This window comes from Lipotes vexillifer, unplaced genomic scaffold (assembly GCF_000442215.2).
Source record: "Lipotes vexillifer unplaced genomic scaffold, Lipotes_vexillifer_v1.1 scaffold583, whole genome shotgun sequence".
Lineage (NCBI taxonomy): Eukaryota > Metazoa > Chordata > Mammalia > Artiodactyla > Lipotidae > Lipotes > Lipotes vexillifer.
This window is the reverse complement of record NW_006784184.1, coordinates 1,525,198-1,542,669: the sequence shown is the minus strand read 5'-3', so window position 1 is coordinate 1,542,669 and position 17,472 is coordinate 1,525,198. Positions and strand designations below refer to the sequence as shown.

At 49.5% G+C, this 17,472-nt stretch overlaps 1 protein-coding gene across 1 annotated transcript in view; it reads left to right on the top strand.

Annotated features, from left to right (window-relative positions):
* Nucleotides 1–17,472, top strand: part of ST14 (ST14 transmembrane serine protease matriptase) — a 38,213-nt gene that overhangs the window by 12,788 nt on the left and 7,953 nt on the right. Inside the window, exons 2-12 of the mRNA XM_007456582.1 lie at nt 8,701–8,860; nt 9,084–9,211; nt 9,418–9,488; nt 10,031–10,188; nt 10,360–10,395; nt 10,678–10,918; nt 14,573–14,712; nt 14,892–14,989; nt 15,656–15,765; nt 15,850–15,980; nt 17,123–17,227. Of these exons, the coding sequence (XP_007456644.1) occupies nt 8,701–8,860; nt 9,084–9,211; nt 9,418–9,488; nt 10,031–10,188; nt 10,360–10,395; nt 10,678–10,918; nt 14,573–14,712; nt 14,892–14,989; nt 15,656–15,765; nt 15,850–15,980; nt 17,123–17,227 (1,378 nt within the window). The remainder of the gene's footprint in view (nt 1–8,700; nt 8,861–9,083; nt 9,212–9,417; nt 9,489–10,030; nt 10,189–10,359; nt 10,396–10,677; nt 10,919–14,572; nt 14,713–14,891; nt 14,990–15,655; nt 15,766–15,849; nt 15,981–17,122; nt 17,228–17,472) is intronic.

Genomic DNA, 17,472 nt, shown 5'->3' with positions numbered 1-17,472 from the left:
AGCACCTGCTTTACAACACTGTGTTTTGTATCTGCACCTGTAAATGTGTTTACTTTTACGAAAGACACAGGACAGGCAGAGGCAGGCACCAGCCTCCTCCCTCTTCTGCTGGCTCTGCTGTGTCTATAGAGAGATGGTTATGTGTAGGGAGAAGGTTATGTTTTCAATTAAGCCTGACGGATGGGAGCTCCCTGCCACTTGCTCCCGGGAGCCACGCAATCCCGGGCATCCGTGAAACCCCAACGAGGGTTGGTGTGGCTTGTCCCGCTTTGCTGCTTTACTGGCTTCACTCCCTTTGTGACTTTGGGCAGGTCACTCCCTGTCTCTCAGCCTCAGTTTCCTTATCAGTGAAAGGACTGGGTTAGGCAAGATGATCTCTAATATGCCTGAAAATGGAGCCAAGAGTAGGGTAATAAAAGGAAGTCGCCTAGTTACTGATTAAACAGCATTTCTGGGCTGAGTGGAGCCTGGTATTCACAGTGCAGGGACGACCAGGGCCCTGCCTATGAGCCAGCGCCATGGCTGACAACTTGCTCCACGGCCAGGCTGGGGTGGCCCTTGGGCTCCGCTGTCCATGCTGTTGGCCACCTTCCCCTTCCCAAGGAGTTTGCTTTCCCATATCCCAGAATACTTGCTCCCTGAGTTCTGGAAGCTGACCACAGGGAGGTAGAAAATCAGGATCAAATCTGGATCTGCCACCCAGTGACTGTGTGATCTTGCAAGGTCACCATTTCTCCCTGCCTTTCTGTAGAACGGCAGTGAGGGCACCAGTCACGCATGATTCCGGGATTGTTGTGAGGTTTGGGTAGGAAAACAGTTGTGAAATTACCCTGTACATTGAAAATAAACATATTAAACTATTATGTTACATTTCTTCCAACACATATAAACATAGACACACAGGGACTTGAGAGTCTGCCTGCCAATGCAGGGGACACGGATTCGAGCCCTGGTCGGGGAAGATCCCATATGCCATGGAGCAACTGAGCCTTTGCACCACAACTGCTGAGCCCACATGCCACAACTACTGAAGCCCGTGTGCCTAGATTAAAAAAAAAAACAGAACAAAAAAAACCTTACACAGTCTGCTCAGAGAGTCTAGCTGATAAATAAATAAAAGCGTTTGTTGCCTTTTTAGTAAATCTCGAGATCCGGTGATGTAAGTCCTCCAGTTTTGTTCTTTTTCAGGGCTTGTTGCATTTCTATGTGAATTTCAGAAGCAGCTCATCAGTTTCTACGAACAGCCTGCTGAGGTTTTTTCATTTTCAAGTATGATTAGACAACTAAGGACCATTGGACATTTGAAGCAAACCTATAGCCTAGAAGGACAAAGACAAGATTCTGAAGATAATATAAAAACAAGCAAGTTCGTATCCTAAGAAAGAACAAGGAGGTAGTGCATTCATAAAATAGAAAAGACTCTGCTCAATAAAGAACTATCTAAGGATAAAAGTCACTGTTGGAAATTAAATATATGATATATGATTTTTTAAAATTAAACAAACATTTGGGGACTTCCCCGGTGGTGCAGTGGTTAAGAATCCGCTTGCCAGTGCAGGGAACACGGGTTCGATCCCTGGTCCGGGAAGATCCCACGTGCCACGGAGCAACTAAGCCTGTGCGCCACAACTACTGAGCCTGCGCTCTACAGCTGCAAGCTACAACTACTGAAGCCCGTGTGCCTACAGCCCGTGCTCCGCAACAAGAGAAGCCACCACAGTGAGAAGCCTGCGCACCGCAACGAAGAGTAGCCCCCTCTCACTGCAACTAAAGAAAGCCCGGGCGCAGCAATGAAGACCCAATGCAGACAAAAATAAGTAAATAAGTAAATAAATAAATGAAACATTTGTTGCCTTTTTAGTAAATCTCGAGATCCGGTGATGTAAGTCCTCCAGTTTTGTTCTTTTTCAGGGCTTGTTGCATTTCTATGTGAATTTCAGAAGCAGCTCATCAGTTTCTAAGAACAGCCTGCTGAGGTTTTGATCAAGATTGTATTGACTCTGTAGGCAAATCTGAGGAGAACAGACATCTGAACTCTCTTGAGTCTTCCAATCCATGAACACAGGATATTTGCTTGATTCATTTCTGTCTTTTAAATTTCCTCTTACCAGCGTTTTGTATTTTTCAGCATACAGGTGTTTTGCATCTTTTGTCAGATTTTCCCAAAAGTATTTCATATTGTTGATGTTTTTGTTTTTGTTTTTGTTTTAATTTCCAGTTGGTAATTGTTAATGTATAGAAGTACAATAGATTTTTAGATACTGATCTTATATCCTACAACCTTGCTAAACTCACTTATTATTTCAATAGCTTTTTTGTCTTACAAAGCTGCAGTAATGGAGACAGGGTGGTATTAGCATACAGATAGACAAAGAGATCAATGGGATAGATTAGAGCCTGGAAATAGACCCGTGTATAACTGGACAACTGATTTTTGACAAAGGTGTAAAGGCAATTCAGTAGAAAAGGGATAGTCTGCACAACAGATGATAGTGGATATCCATATGTAAAGGGGAAAAAAAGAAAAAGAACTTTGATCCATACCTTGCACCATTAAAAAAAAATTTTAACTCAAAATGGATTCTAGACCTAAATGAAAAACCTAAAACATTAAAACTACTGGAAGAAAACATAGGAAAAATCCTTGTTGCCTTGTGTTATGCAAAGATTTCTTAAATACAGCCACAAAATCAGAATCCATAAAGAAAAACCTGATAAATTGGACCTCATCAAAATGAAAAACTTCTCTTCTTCAAAAGACACTGTCAAGAGAATGAAACTCCAAGCCACAGAGTAGGAGAAAACCTTTGCAAAGTATATATCTGATAAAGGACTTGTAACCAGAATACAGTAATAAGAAACTAAGCAAACCAATTTTAAAAACTAGGCAAAAGATATGAAGAGATACATCACCAAAGAAGATAAACAGACGGCAGCCAAGTACCTGAAAAGATGCTCAACGTCATTAGTCAGTAAGGAAAAGGAACTTAAAACCACAGTGAGATACCACTATACTTCTGTTAGAACAGATAAAATGTAAAAGACTGACCACATCCAGTGTTAGATAGGATGTGGACAACTGGATTTCTCACACACTGCTGATGGGAATGTAAAATGGTACAGTCACTTTGGAAAACAGTTTGGCAGTTTCTTAAAGAGTTAAACGTACAGCTGTCATACAGACTTGCTATTCCACTCAAGGTATTTGCCCAAGAGAAATGAAAGCATATACCAGTACAAGGACTCATACAGGAACGTTTATAGCAGCTTTATTTGTAATCACCCCTACCTGGAAACAACACAAATATCCATTAACAGGTGACTAGGTAGACAAATTGTGTTATATCCATTCAATAGGCTACTACTCAACACTGGAAAGGAATGCACTGTTAATATAATAAACATAATAACACAGGTGAATCTCATATGTTGAGTAAAAGTAGTCAGACAGTAAAGAGTACATACTGTTTAATTCCATTTATATAAAGTTCTAGAAGAAGCAAACTAATCTTTACTGATGGGAATCGGATAAGTGGTAGTTTGGGGACAGGAAAGGGAGTCAGGAAGGAAAGGAGGAGGGAAGAGCCAGGAGAAAACTTTGGAAGGTGATGGATAGGTTCATTATCTTGATCATGGTGATAGTTTCGTGGCTGTATATATATGCCAAAAATTGTACACTTTAAACATGTACAGCTTATTTTATGTCAGTTGTACCTCAGTGAAACTATTTTAAAAATTCCATAGAAGGTTTATGAGAGAAAATTTTTTTTTTAAATCCCAAAATAGAACTAAATGACAAAGAAATGTAAAATGTGAGAGAGGGGGAAAAAGCCAGATAGGCAAGCAGAGGATGTACTCCTTTAAAAACATTTACTTTATTGGAGTAGAGTTGATTTATAATGTTGTGTTAATTTATGCCATACAGCAAAGTGACTCAGTTACATATATATATCCTTTTTCATATTCTTTTCCTGGTTTATCACAGAATATTGAATATAGTTCCCTGTGCTATACAGTAGGACCTTGTTTATCTATCCTATATCTACTAGTTTGCATCTGCTAATTCCAAACTCCCAGTCCAACCCTCCCCTGCTCCCTCCCCCCACCCATCTTGGCAACCACAAGTCTGTTCTCTATGTCTGAGTCTGTTTCTGTTTTGTAGATAAGTTCATTTGTGTCGTATTCTAATTTATTTATTTATTTATTTTTTGGCCGCGACTTGTGGCTTGCGGGATCTTACTTCCCCGACCGGGGATTGAACCCATGTCCTCAGCAGTGAAAGCGTGGAGTCCTAACCGCTGGACCACCAAGGAATTCCCATGTGTCGTATTTTATATTCCACATATAAGTGATATCATATGGTATTTGTCTTTCTCTTTCTGACTTACTTCGCTTAGTATGATAATCTCTAGGTCCATCCGTGTTGCTGCAAATGACATCAATTCATTTTTTATGGCTGAGTAGTATTCCATTGTATAAATATACCACACCTTCTTTATCCGTTCATCTGTCAATGGACATTTAGGTTGTTCCCATGTCTTGGCTATTGTGAATAGTGCTGCTATGAACATTGGGGTGCATGTATCTTTTCAAATTATGGTTTTCTCCAGATATGTGCCCAGGAGTGGGATTGCAGGATCATATGGCAACTCTATTTTTACTTTTTTAAGGAACCTCCATATTGTTCTCCATAGTGGCTGCACCAATTTACATTCCCACCAACAGTGTAGGAGGGTTCCCTTTTCTCCACACCCTCTCCAGGATTTATTATTTGTAGACTTTTTTTTTTTTTTTTTTTTGCGGTACGTGGGCCTCTCACTGTTGTGGCCTCTCCCGTTGCGGAGCACAGGCTCTGGACGTGCAGGCTCAGCAGCCATGGCTCACAGGCCCAGCCGCTCCACGGCATGTGGGATCTTTCCCGACCAGGGCACGAACCTGCGTCCCCTGCCATCGGCAGGCGGACTCCCAACCACTGCACCACCAGGGAAGCCCTATTTGTAGACATTCTGATGATGGCTATTCTGACTGGTGTGAGGTGATACCTCATTGTAGTTTTGATTTGCATTTCTCTAATAATTATTGATGTTGAGCATCTTTTTGTGTGCCTGTTGTCCATCTGTGTGTCTTTGTATATTCTGGAAATTAAGCCCTTGTCAGTCACGTCACTTGCAATAGGGGATGTACTTTGAAGCATTGGTGTTCTGAAATTTCAACATGATATCTTTTGTTATGTGTGCTTTTTCATTTATCTTTCTCACCATTCAGCGAACCCTTTCAATTTGAAGAGACATACCTCTCTTTGGTGCTTGGAAGTATTCTTCCAGCATTTCTCTGATAACATCCTCTGCCAGACTCAGGAATTGGGCTCAGGTATTTATGGAAGATAGAGATGAGACAGGGAAGGGCATTGTTAGAAATCCCCAGAGCCCCACCTCCATCCCAAACAAAGCTACTCCTACCCATAAGTCCCCCATAAGGGATGGGAAATCAGTTTCTCCAGACTTGAGGACAGCAGGTGCCAGAAGCCTGAAGTGAAGGGGAAAACAGTCACAGGTCTCTTCTCTCCCATGTTCTGAATGGTAGTGGCTGGGTTTAAATCACCCCACCCAGAAGATTAGAAAACTATTCTCTGCAGTAACTAAGCTGTCCCATAGAAAGGGTCTACACAGCCTAGCAGTTGTGAGTGCCCAGTAAAATATCTGCTAGCCACTGAATTGTGGCCCAAAGTGAAGCCACCTGTGGACAAGCCATGCCCACAGAGCTTCTGAACAACCTTTAGGACTTCATTCCTAAATATGAGTAAACAGCCACACATCCTCAAGCATTTGAGGAAAGCCTTCAACACGGAAGAGAAAGTCAACAACAGAGGAAAGTTACTCAACAGAAATATCAGGATGAGAAGATTTTGCCTCCAAAATTCATAAAATAAGAAAGAACTCTTGGAAATGAAAGTTTTGATAGCAGAAGTGAAAAACTCAATAGACAGATTACAAAACAAGATGGATAAGTAAAGCAGAGGATCAGTATAATAGAACTTACAGAAAGAGAAAAGAGAAAATGCAGGGGAGGACATAATTTACGAAATAATACAAGAAAGTTCCCCAGACTGAAAGATACGAGTTTCCAAATTCAGAGGGCAGGTGGAGAGTTCAGTGTAGTGAAATTTAAAGACCCAATTCAAAGCATTTACTCAAGACTTTCAGAGAAAGATAACAAATCATGAATAGAAAATAATGGATTTGTACTATTACCATATTTCTCCAAAGCACGTCTAGAAGCTGGAAAACATTGGAGCCTTCAAAATTCGAAGTGAAAATTATTTGAAACTTATAGTCCTATACCCAGCCAAACCATCAACAAACATGAGTGCAGAATTAAGGTCCTTCTAAACATGTGAAGTCACAAGAAACGTCCCTCTCTGGGAACTACTGAAGTATGTGTCCCACCCAAATGAAATAAGCCAAGAGAGATGAAGACATGGAATCCAGGAAATAGGGGTTTTAACACCAGAGGGAGTTGGGAGTTCCCCGGAGGTCCAGTGATTAGGACTCGGTGCTTTCACTGCCATGGCCCCGAGTTCAATCCCTGGTCAGGGAGCTAAGATCCTGCAAGCTGTGCGGTGCAGCCAAAAAGACAAAAACAAAAACAAAACAACGACAAACCGTACACACAAGAGGGAGTTGAAGGAACTTCCCAGGATGATGGTGGAGGAAGTCCCAGACAGCAGCTATGGGAAACGACAGAGCACCCCCAGGAGGAAAGTGAAATGAGAGGTTCTTTGACAGACCTCATATGTGGAAGATTAGAAGAACAATTACAGTGCTCTTAGATTGTATGGAATGACTTGGGTACGTGTTAAAAAGAAACCCAAGTAAATGAAGATATTCACAGCAGGAAAAGCAACTCGGTTGTAGTGAGAAGCAAACAATAGTGAACAATATTTTCAAAGGCTAATAATGAAAACATACAGTATGGATATAATTTTTTTTAAACTTTAGCCCCATAACTATTGGGAGGATGGGTGAGAGACAGAGAAGGAAGGACATTGAAATCCACCCTATCATAATAGGAAGTCAGCTGATTATATTTTATATAGATGAATCAAGAGTTACTGGTATTGGCATATTATTTAGAAATATGGAGACAAATTCCAGAACAAGCAGCTTGGAAACATTTTAAATGCCTCTGGGCTGTGTTTTTTATTTTCTTGTAAAACATTTATTTCTTTTTGAGATGTAATTGACATAATAAGATGTACACCGTGTTGATTTGATACATTTATGTATTGTAATATGATTACCATGGTAGGGTTAGCTATGGGATGTATTTCTGTGTTTGATATTAGATAAAGTCACAAATATAACCAATTAGGAAACTAAAGTTAGAGAAACGAGTATCCAAATGTGGCAGGAGTGGGGAGAATCTTTCACAACAGTGAGTAAATAGGTAATGTTTGAATGTGACAAATCATGAAATGGAAGTTCGAGCCCATCATTTACAGTTATGAGGTTAATACCAAAACAGCCACATCTGTAAACTTAAAAATGGCCACATCATCTGTGGAATTTGGGGTGGGGCTACTGCTTTTATTACACACCCTGTTGGGGTAGGTATGAGGCAGTTAACTCTAAAAGGACCCAGCCCGGGACTTCCCTGGTGGCGCAGTGGTTAAGAATCCGCCTGCCAATGCAGGGGACACGGGTTCGAGCCTTGGTCTGAGAAGATCCCACATGCTGTGGAGCAGCTAAGCCTGTGCGCCACAACTACCGAGCCTGCGCTCTAGAGCCCGTGAGCCATGACTGCTGAGCCCGTGTGCCATAACTACTGAAGCCCGTGCGCCTAGAGCCTGTGCTCCGCAACAAGGGAAGCCACTGCAGTGAGAAGCCTGCGCACCTCAACGAAGAGTGGCCCCAAGCCCGCGCGCGGCAACAAAGACCCAACACAGCAAAAAATAAAATCAATAAAATTTAAAAAAAACAATAATCATAAATGAATGAAAGGGCACAGCCCCTCCCCGGGTTTAGGGCAGCAGATAGAGTGTGTGCTGGAGGGCGGAAAAGTTGCCTACCTGTCATCGCATGCTGCAGACACCCCACCTGCCCGCCCGTACTCATGCCCCCCTCTTCCTGGAGACCCCCTGCCATCCTGTTTGTTGGAAGTTTTGTTTGTTTTTCATGCTCTTGGGTCTGAGCCTGGGTGTGGATTCCAGTAGAGACCTGGCCTTCTCAGCTCACCTTGGGGTCCTGGACTGGGAGGCTTCAGGCTCAGAGCAGAGTGACTTGTCCTGCAGTGGCACGGCAGAGCTGCCCAGTTTACTGACTTTTTACTTTTGGCCGGTTAAACATTGGTGGAGCAAGGGTTAGGGTCAGGGCATACAGCGCGGCTTGCCCGAGGCAATCCTGGCCCTGCGCTGGGCCCTCTGTCCCCACATCTGGGCATCCTCCTGCGTCAAAGATGATTCATGTAGCTGACAGCCTCAATGAGTGGGTTCGGGTGGGCTGTCTGTTTCCCTTTTATTTAAACTCACAATTCTTAAGCAGCACATGCCTGGGGATGCATGGAGGGGAGGCCACTGCTCCTTCCTCCTGGCTTTTCCTCCCTGGATGGACCTGACAGCGTGGAGAGGTTCTGCCCGAGCCGGGCTGGGAGGCTGCTGAGGCCGGGGTTTCTGACCGGCAGTGCACTGATTTCTCTGTTCAGAACATGAATGGCTTTGAGGAAGGCGTGGAGTTCCTGCCAGCCAACAACACCAGGAAGGTGGAGAAGGGAGGCCCGCGGCGGTGGGTGGTGCCGGCAGCCGTGCTGGCTGGCCTCTTGCTGCTGTCCCTCATGGCGGGGCTCCTGGTGTGGCACTTTCAGTGTGAGTGGACCCTCCTCCGGGGGCCCACCCAGGGCCGCCTGCTGTGAGCAGGAGGGAGGGAGGGTGCGGTTTGCGGGGAGGGGAAGGAGAGCCCCTCCCACGGGGAGGTGACGGGGCTCGGGGTCTGCTCCCCCGGGGGTGGCTGAGGGCAGCTGTGACAGTGTGGGGACAGGAGGGCGTGCGTCCCTTCCTCTGACCACCGTCCTTCACTGTTCTCTCACAGACCGGTCCGTGCGTGTCCAGAAGGTCTTCAATGGCTACCTGAGGATCACGAACGAGAACTTCGTGGATGCCTACGAGAACTCCAGCTCCACTGAGTTTGCCAACCTGGCCAAGAAGGTGCAGGAAGCGGTGAGTCCCATCCCTGGGCAGAGCCCGGGCCCTGCTGTCGGCTCTGGCACGCGCGCCCTCTCCCAGCGGAAGGGAGGCTCCCCTCTGCTCCCAGCTGCCCGGGCTGGTGTGTGATGCGGGCTCCCGGGCACCTGGAGGGAGGGAGTGGCCTGGGTGGGGGGGCCGGGGTCGCGGGCGCTCCCTCCAGCCTCCTCCTCTCCCCTCAGCTGAAGCTCTTATACGGCGGGATCCCTGCCCTGGGCCCCTACTACAGGGGGTCAGCTGTGACCGCCTTCAGGTAGGTGCTGGACGGCCGGCGCAAGGGCGCTGCTGTGGCGCAGCGTCTGGGCCCCGCGGAGTGATGAGGCCGCGAGGTCCTGCCTAGAGAGCCAAGGCCCCAGTCCTTGTCCTGACTTTATCTCCAAAGTACTTTTGCTTTTGCTAGTCTGATTGAATCCTTACGGATGCTGTGTGGCAGGTGGCATTGTCAGCCCCTTTCAAGTTCAGGAAACAGGCTCAAGAAGCTGTGACTCAGTGTGCTCAGGCGAGAGGTAGAACCCAGACTCCATTCCAGGATTCTTCCTGCTCGTGAGCCTGAGCTGCACTGCCCCCCGCAACACAGCATGTCTGCTTGGGCGTGAGGCTGGGAGGAAAAGGCCCAAAGGCCTCGGGCTCAAGGGATCAGCAGGTGGGTGGGCGTACAAGAGCCTGGGGGCCGGCCCGGCCTGGAGAAAGTCTCTTGGTGAGGCCCCTCAGGAGGCTCTTAATCCTGCCCCGTCTTCAGCGGGCACCTGGGAGGGCGTGGGCCCCGGCACCTCAGGCTCGCCCCTCTCTCCCCAGCGAGGGCAGCATCATCGCCTACTACTGGTCGGAGTTCAGCATCCCCCAGTACCTGGTGCAGGAGGCCGAGCAGGCCATGGCGCAGGAACACGTGGTCACGCTGCCGCCCCGAGCCCGCGCCGTGAGCTCCTTCGTGCTGACCTCAGTGGTGGCCTTCCGTGAGTGCAGGGGCGCCGGGGCGGGCATTTGTCTGGCCTGGGGCATCCCAGGGCCAGTGCCCAGGAGAGGAGACTGCCTGCTGACCGGCACCTCCCTTTAGGGCAGTAAGGAAGCAGGAATAAGGAAATGGACATATCAGTAAATGCTTTATTCTCCCTCTTGCTCTTCAGCCACTGACCCCAGAACAGTACAGAGCACCCAGGACAGTAAGTATCCGCCCTCCTCCCAAAGGAGAAGCGGGGGGTATGTGGCCAGATGCACCTTCAGTCAAGGGGGTCCCCCAAAGTCACAGGGTGGTGATGGCCAGCACATCCCTCTGCCTCTCCCGGGCCATGAGAAGCCCCCTTCCCAGTCTCTCCGGGGTCCAGAGCAGCCTGGGACACCTCGGAGGGGCCAGGCCTGGCTGCCTCTCCACCTCAGGCGGGGGTCCTGGTTGCTCCCCTCGTGGCCCTGCCCAGCTCTGCCTCGTATCCTCTTGCCCCACACAGACAGCTGCAGCTTTGCCCTGCACGCCCGTGGCAGCGAGCCGACCCGCTTCACCACGCCCGGCTTCCCCGACAGCCCCTACCCGTCTCACGCCCGCTGCCAGTGGACCCTGCGGGGGGACGCTGACTCCACACTGAGCCTCACCTTCCGCAGCTTCGATGTCGCAACCTGTGACAAAAGTGGCAGTGACCTGGTCACTGTGTATGACACCCTGAGCCCCGTGGAACCCCGGACTGTGGTGCAGTGAGTGTCCCGGGCGAGTGGAGGTGGGCAGTGGGAGCCTGGTGGCTGCCCGTGATAGGCTGGGCCTCCGGAATGACTGCAGTGGAGGCTGGAGGTTCAGGCCGCTGCCAACTTGCAAGCAGCAGAGAGCAGGCGTGGCGTGGTCCTCGGCCTGAGCTGCAGGGGGGCATCTCAGAGGTGACTGTCAGCCTTGACAAGGATGCCGGAGGCCCACAGGCCCCTAGATGCTGCGCACTCCTTCACCTGTCTTTTACCTGCCGGAGTGGAGGTGCCACCTGCTGTTCTATCTCTCTTTCTCTTTCCCCCTCTCTCTCTCTCTCTCTCTCTCTCTCTCTCTCTCTCTCTCTCTCTCCCCCTCCCTCCCTCTCCCTTCCTTCCTTCCTTCCTTCCTTCCTTCTTTCCTTCCTTCCTTTTTTTTCCTCTTTTTTTCTCTTTCTTTCCACGAGACTTGTGGGATCTTAGTTCCCTGACCAGGGATTGAACCCAGGCCCTGGCAGTGGGTGTGCCGAGTCCTAACCCCTGGACCGCCAGGGAATTCCTCCACCTGCTGTTGTAAATGAAGGTCTCCTTGTTACTCAGCGATAGTGAGGTCAACAGCTGAAAAGATAGTTTGTTACTCACAGTTCCCGAGAGGTGGGGCCACACAGGGCCATGTGGGGAAGCACCAGGATCATCAGGAGGCAGAGGGGGCTGGAGGGAAATGTGGGCAAGAGTCTTTGCTGTAGATTCTCCAGGAAAGGCGAAGGCAGGGCAGGGTAGCACCTTCGGAGCGGCTGGTTTGAATAACTCCAGCGGGCTCTGGGCCCTAGGGCAGTCTCCAGTCGTCTGGTACCTGGGTGACCAGGGCAGGTGGAGAGTGGCCTGGAGCAGGGGACCTCCACAGAGAAGGTGTTGGGGTGTGGGCTCTGGATGAGTTAGTCTGCATGTGCAAGTCTCGCCCTAGCCTTTACTGTCTCCAGGGATTGGCTGGCCCTGGGGGTGGGGCTGCCTTTCCAGGTCAGCAAGCCCCAGGTATCAAAGCATCGGGGTTATAGTAAATAAACAGGCATAGATAGCAGGTACACACTACTACATATAAAATAGATAAACAGGGACCCCCTGTAGAGCACAGAGAACTATTTTCAGTACCTTGTAATAACCTACAATGGAAAAACCTGAAAGAGAATATATCTACGTATAACTGAGTCACTTTGCCGTACACCTGAGACAGTGTAAGTCAACTGTACCTCAATTAAGAAAAGGCATACTGCACCTGCTGGGGGTGCCGAGGTGAATCGGAGGCTGCCGGTAGGGGTGACCTGCCTTCACTTGGCTCTCCCTGCCGCTCCTGACTCAGTGGACCAGAGCCTCCCACTGCTGCCTGTGGAAATGAGCCGGGCAGACGTTTCACAGCTAATAAGGGGCTAAACTTCGGGCCCACACCAGGAGGGAGCCATCTGCCGCCACAGCTTCACAGCCAGGACTTTGGTCTAAACACCCTTTTCATGCAGGGTTTCTTTCTGTTTCTCTAACTGATTGACTGTACAGCAAATGAATACCTGGTCCTGGGCGGCAGAGTGGAGAACAGACAAGCACGAAGAGGACAGACGCCACTCACAGTCGTACTATCTGGAAATAATCAGTGTTAAATGTGTGTTGCACATTCTTATAGAATTTTTTGCTATGTGTAGGTTTGTGTATTTATTTTAAAAAAAAGGATTATATGGCACACGTGGTTTTGTTATGTGCTTTGTAAAGATGGCGTATGTTAGGATCATCTTCCCAGGTGAGTAGTGTGTCTCTGACTGTCACTGGTAATGGCTGCAGGCTGTAGCGTTGGTTAGCGCACATGACATGCTCTTTGGCCCTGAGGCCTCTGGAGCCTGAGTGCTGAGTCTGAATTTCAGGCCTGCCACATTTTTTTCTTTTTTCTTTTTCTTTTTTTTTTTTTGGCTGCACCACACAGCATGTGGGATCTTAGTTCCCCAACCAGGGATTGAACCCATGCCCCCTGCACTGGAAGCACGGAGTCTTAACCACAGGACCACCAGGGAAGTCCCCTGACGCTCCCCTGGTGGTCCAGTGAAGTGGACCACCGTTTTTTTTTTTTGAGGGGGGGGAGATTTCTTTTCTCCATTTCTTTATTTATTGACTCTTAAATTTTAAAAAATTTTAAACTTTATTTTAACTTTATTTTTAAATTTTATACTGGAGTATAGTTGATTTACAGTGTTGTGTTAGTGTCAGGTGTACAGCAAAGTGATTCAGTTATACATATACTTATGTCTATTCTTTTTCAGATTATTTTCCCATATAGATTATTTCAGAGTATTGAGTAGAGTTCCCGGTGCTATACAGTAGGTCCTTGTTGATCATCTGTTTCATATAGAGTAGTGTGTGTATGTCAATCCCAACCTCTTAATATATCCCTCCTCCCCTTCCCCCTTTGGTAGCCATGTTTGTTTTCTATGTATGTGAGTCTGTTTCTGTTTTGTAAATAAGTTCGTTTGTATCATTTTTTTTTTAGGTTCCACATATAGGTGATATCGTATGATATTTATCTTTCTCTTTCTTCACTTAGTATGATAATCTCTAGGTCGATCCATGTTGCTGCAAATGGCATTATTTCATTCCTTTTTATGGCTGAGTAATATCCCATTGTTTATATGTACCACATCTTCTTTATCCATTTATCTGTCGATGGGCATTTAGGTTGCTTCCATGTCCTGGCTATTGTAAATAGTGCCGCAGTGAACATTGGGGTGCATATATCTTTTTGAATTATGGTGTTCTCCGGATATATGCCCAGGAGTGGGATTGCTGGATCATATGGCAGCTCGATTTTTAGTTTTTTGAGGAGCCTCCATACTGTTCTCCATAGTGGCTGCACCAGTTTACATTCCCACCAGCAGTGCAGGACGATTCCCTTTTCTCCACACCCTCTCCAGCATTTCTTGTTTGTAGACTTTTTGATGATGGCCATTCTGACTGGTGTGAGGTGATAGCTCATTGTAGTTTTGATGTGCATTTCTCTAATGATTATCGATGTTGAGCATCCTTTCATATGCTTCTTGGCCATCCATATGTCTTCTTTGGAGAAATGTCTATTTAGATCTTCTGCCCATTTTTTCATTGGGTTGTTTGGTTTTTTTGATATTGAGCTGCATGAGCTGTTTGTATTTATATATTTTGGAGATTAGTCCCTTGTTGGTCACATCGTTTGCAAATATTTTCTCCCATCCTATGCGTTGTCTTTTCGTTTAGTCCTGCCACTTATTAACTGTGCAGTCTTGGGTAAGTTACTTCACCTGTTTTGCCTCTGTTTCCTTATCTGTAAAATGGGGACAATAGTATTTAATGGTGGTTGTGACGAATCCCTGAGTTAATGGATGCAGAAGCACTCAGGACAGTACCTGGCGTGTTCCTAATAAGTGTTGGTAGTTGATGCTGTTACTACTGACGTTGCTGCTATTATTTGGTCCATAGTGTGTTTAATGAGTCCTCTACTGTTAGGCATTCAGTGTTTCTGAGTTCTTGCTGTTGTAAACAGAGACAGTCTTTTGAGGAGATCCTTACCCAGGTGGCTGGTTGCCTGTGTGGGGAGGGCTTGGGACCCCGCCCCGGGCCCTTCTGCTGGGTTCTGTGCCCCGTAACGCGCGCCCCTCTGCCCCGCAGGCTGTGTGGCACATACCCTCCCTCCTACAACCTGACCCTCCTCTCCTCCCAGAACGTCCTGCTCGTCACGCTGGTGACCAACACCGAGCGCCGACACCCCGGCTTCGAGGCCATGGTCTTCCAGCTGCCTCGGATGAGCAGTAAGGGGCAGCCCAGGAGGGGACAAGCCTCAGGACCACATTTTGATGCTCAGGCTCTCCTGGTCGTGGAGTGTCTGGGTGCCCGGGCAGGAGCTTGAGGGAGGCTGGCCAGCTCCTCAGGGCTCTCGGCCTGCCTGGGTCCGTGGTCCTCACGCCCTCCCCCCTCCCCTTCCTTTCAGACTGTGGAGGCGACTTGCATGCAGCCCAGGGCACATTTAGCAGCCCCTACTATCCAGGCCACTACCCGCCCAACATCAACTGCACCTGGAACATCGAGGTAGGAGCTGTGATGCGGGGGTGGAGGCGGCTAGAGAAGGCGGTGGGGGACAAGGGACAGGGAGGCAGAGGGAGGGGGAGGGATGCTCCAGGGCGGCAGGGGAGAGCACGATGAGTGCCTCCGGCCTCCCCTAAGGTGCAAGTATGGAGGCCGCGGGCGGGGCAGGTTCGGGCAGCATCCAGCAGATCCGGGCTCACACCTGCCTCCTGGCCGGCGCCTGATGTGACGGAGGGACCTGGGCCCGGGACTTCCCTCTCCGGCCGTGGCTCGCTCTGGGCGACGTGAGAGCAGGGGCGCCGGCCACTTAGAGGAGCTGTTGGGATGAGGCCAAAGGCTGAGTGACACTCAGAGGACGCGCTTGCTGGACGGCAGGAGACAGGCATCTTGCCGACGGGGCACCTCACACCGTCCAGTCGATGATGGGGGAGGACTTTCCAGCCTTCCTTAGTAACGTAATAGTGTGTCTCGCTGTTTGCAAGTCTGGAAGTTCTATCAGGCATGGAGCCCGGATCCCTCCTGCCACGTCCTTACTGCCCCCGTGGGCCGGAGGGAAGAACCCGGCAGCCGTTCTCCCGCCGTGGTCCTGGCCCCGTGGCCGCCACGGGCCACCCCGGACTTAGGAAGGAGCGAAGCCGCACAGAGGGTCAGCAGCATCTCTCTCCCCAGGTGCCCGGCAACCAAAACGTGAAGGTGCACTTCAAAGCCTTCTTCTTGCTGGAGCCCAACGTCCCCCTGGGCTCCTGCTCCAAGGACTACGTGGAGATCAATGGGGAGAGGTGGGTGTCGGGGGAGGGGGAGGGGGGCTGCCCCAGCCCCAGGGCGGGTCCTCTTCCTCCCGCTGAGCCCCCTGCCGCCCCCAGGTACTGTGGAGAGAGGCCCCAGTTTGTCGTGAGCAGCGGCAGCAGCAAGATCACCGTCCACTTCCACTCGGACCAGTCCTACACGGACACCGGGTTCCTGGCCGAGTACCTGTCCTATGACGCCAGTGACCGTGAGTGACACGCTCGGGAGGCGGGGCCTGGCTGGAGGGCGGGCCCACGACGAGCTCTCTGTTCTGCATTTTATTAGCACTGTGCTCTCCTGACTCTAGGCCATCGGAGCCGGTAGGATGCATTATCAGTTGCTCTAGTAGCTTTCTGCGGGGAAGAAAAAGGCTACCTTAGATGCACTTGTGAAAAAAGGCCGACAGTGAATGCCGGCACACGCCATGTCCTTTGGTCCCTGGGTGCGGCATCTCAGGCCGAGCACCCCCGAGTTCCTTTGATCTATTGTCCCTTTGGTTCTGCATCACTTTGAGAATCTGTGCTTGTCTCTGTGTGTCTTTGAGCACCTATAGGATTAACAGCATGCTTTTGAGACACATTAGAACATACTGGGGCATGAATCATCACACTAACTACTCCTAGCTTTGAAAATTATGTGACCTCTACGGAGGAGGTCTGGCAGTTTCCGTGACCTTTAATTTCACTGTCCGCTGTGGATACCGGTTCTTCCATGTCCATGGTGATTTTTTTGTTTCAACCCTGCATCGTAGAATAACCTTTTGGAAGAGTCACTTTTACTGCACACAAACGTCCAAATTTAAGTTCAAATTCGACTACACGACTCACCGCCAGAAGTGTAATTAGATGAACAAACCGCTTTGTTAAGTGACTAAGCTACCTGTGCAGAGAAAGTGACAACGGCCTCCTCTCCATTTTGTCATCTGCCTGATGACATCAGTTGTCAGACACATTCCAATTTCAGAAACATCGGAATGTGGAAAATGTCTTAGAATTAAGGAAAGCCGGTGATGCCATGTGACACTAGGGTGGGACACATCAGCCGTCTGCAGAGCTGCTGCCGCTCCGACTTGCCGACGGGGAGCCTGGCGCTCGGGGATGTGGCTGACCAAGGACACGGGGCAGTAGAACTGCGTGTGCACCCGCCAGCCTCTCTCCACTCTGCCCGGGGCTTCCCGGGGTTTGGTCATGGGGGGGCGGGAGGGACCTCGACTAGCCCTCGCCCGCTAGCTGTAGGAAGCCCCTTGTCACAGCTCAGCGGGCCTGGAGACCCCCAGCTGCAGTCTCGCTCCTCTGAGCTGGAGGCGGGGCTGGGGGTCGTGGACTTGAGGCCTGCCCTGTCTCTCTGCAGCGTGCCCGGGCAGGTTCATGTGTAACACAGGGCGGTGTATCCAGGAGGAGCTGCGCTGTGACGGCTGGGCTGACTGCACCGACCACAGTGACGAGCTCCACTGCCGTGAGTCGGGGGGCTGCCAGACCCGGGCATCCTCTGCCCTTGCTGTGCCCGACTTCTGCCACCGACCCTGCGGCGGGACGGCCCGAGGCGGTGGGGGAGGTTGTTGCCGGCCCGGGGCAGACAACAGGCCGCCTTTCCTAGGGCTCCTGGGGGCCCCCTTTGGAGCAGGCGATGCTGAGTCAGCCTCCACAGCCAGGCGGGACGTGGTCCCCAGGAGCGCGGTGCCCCAGCTCCTGGGAAGAGCG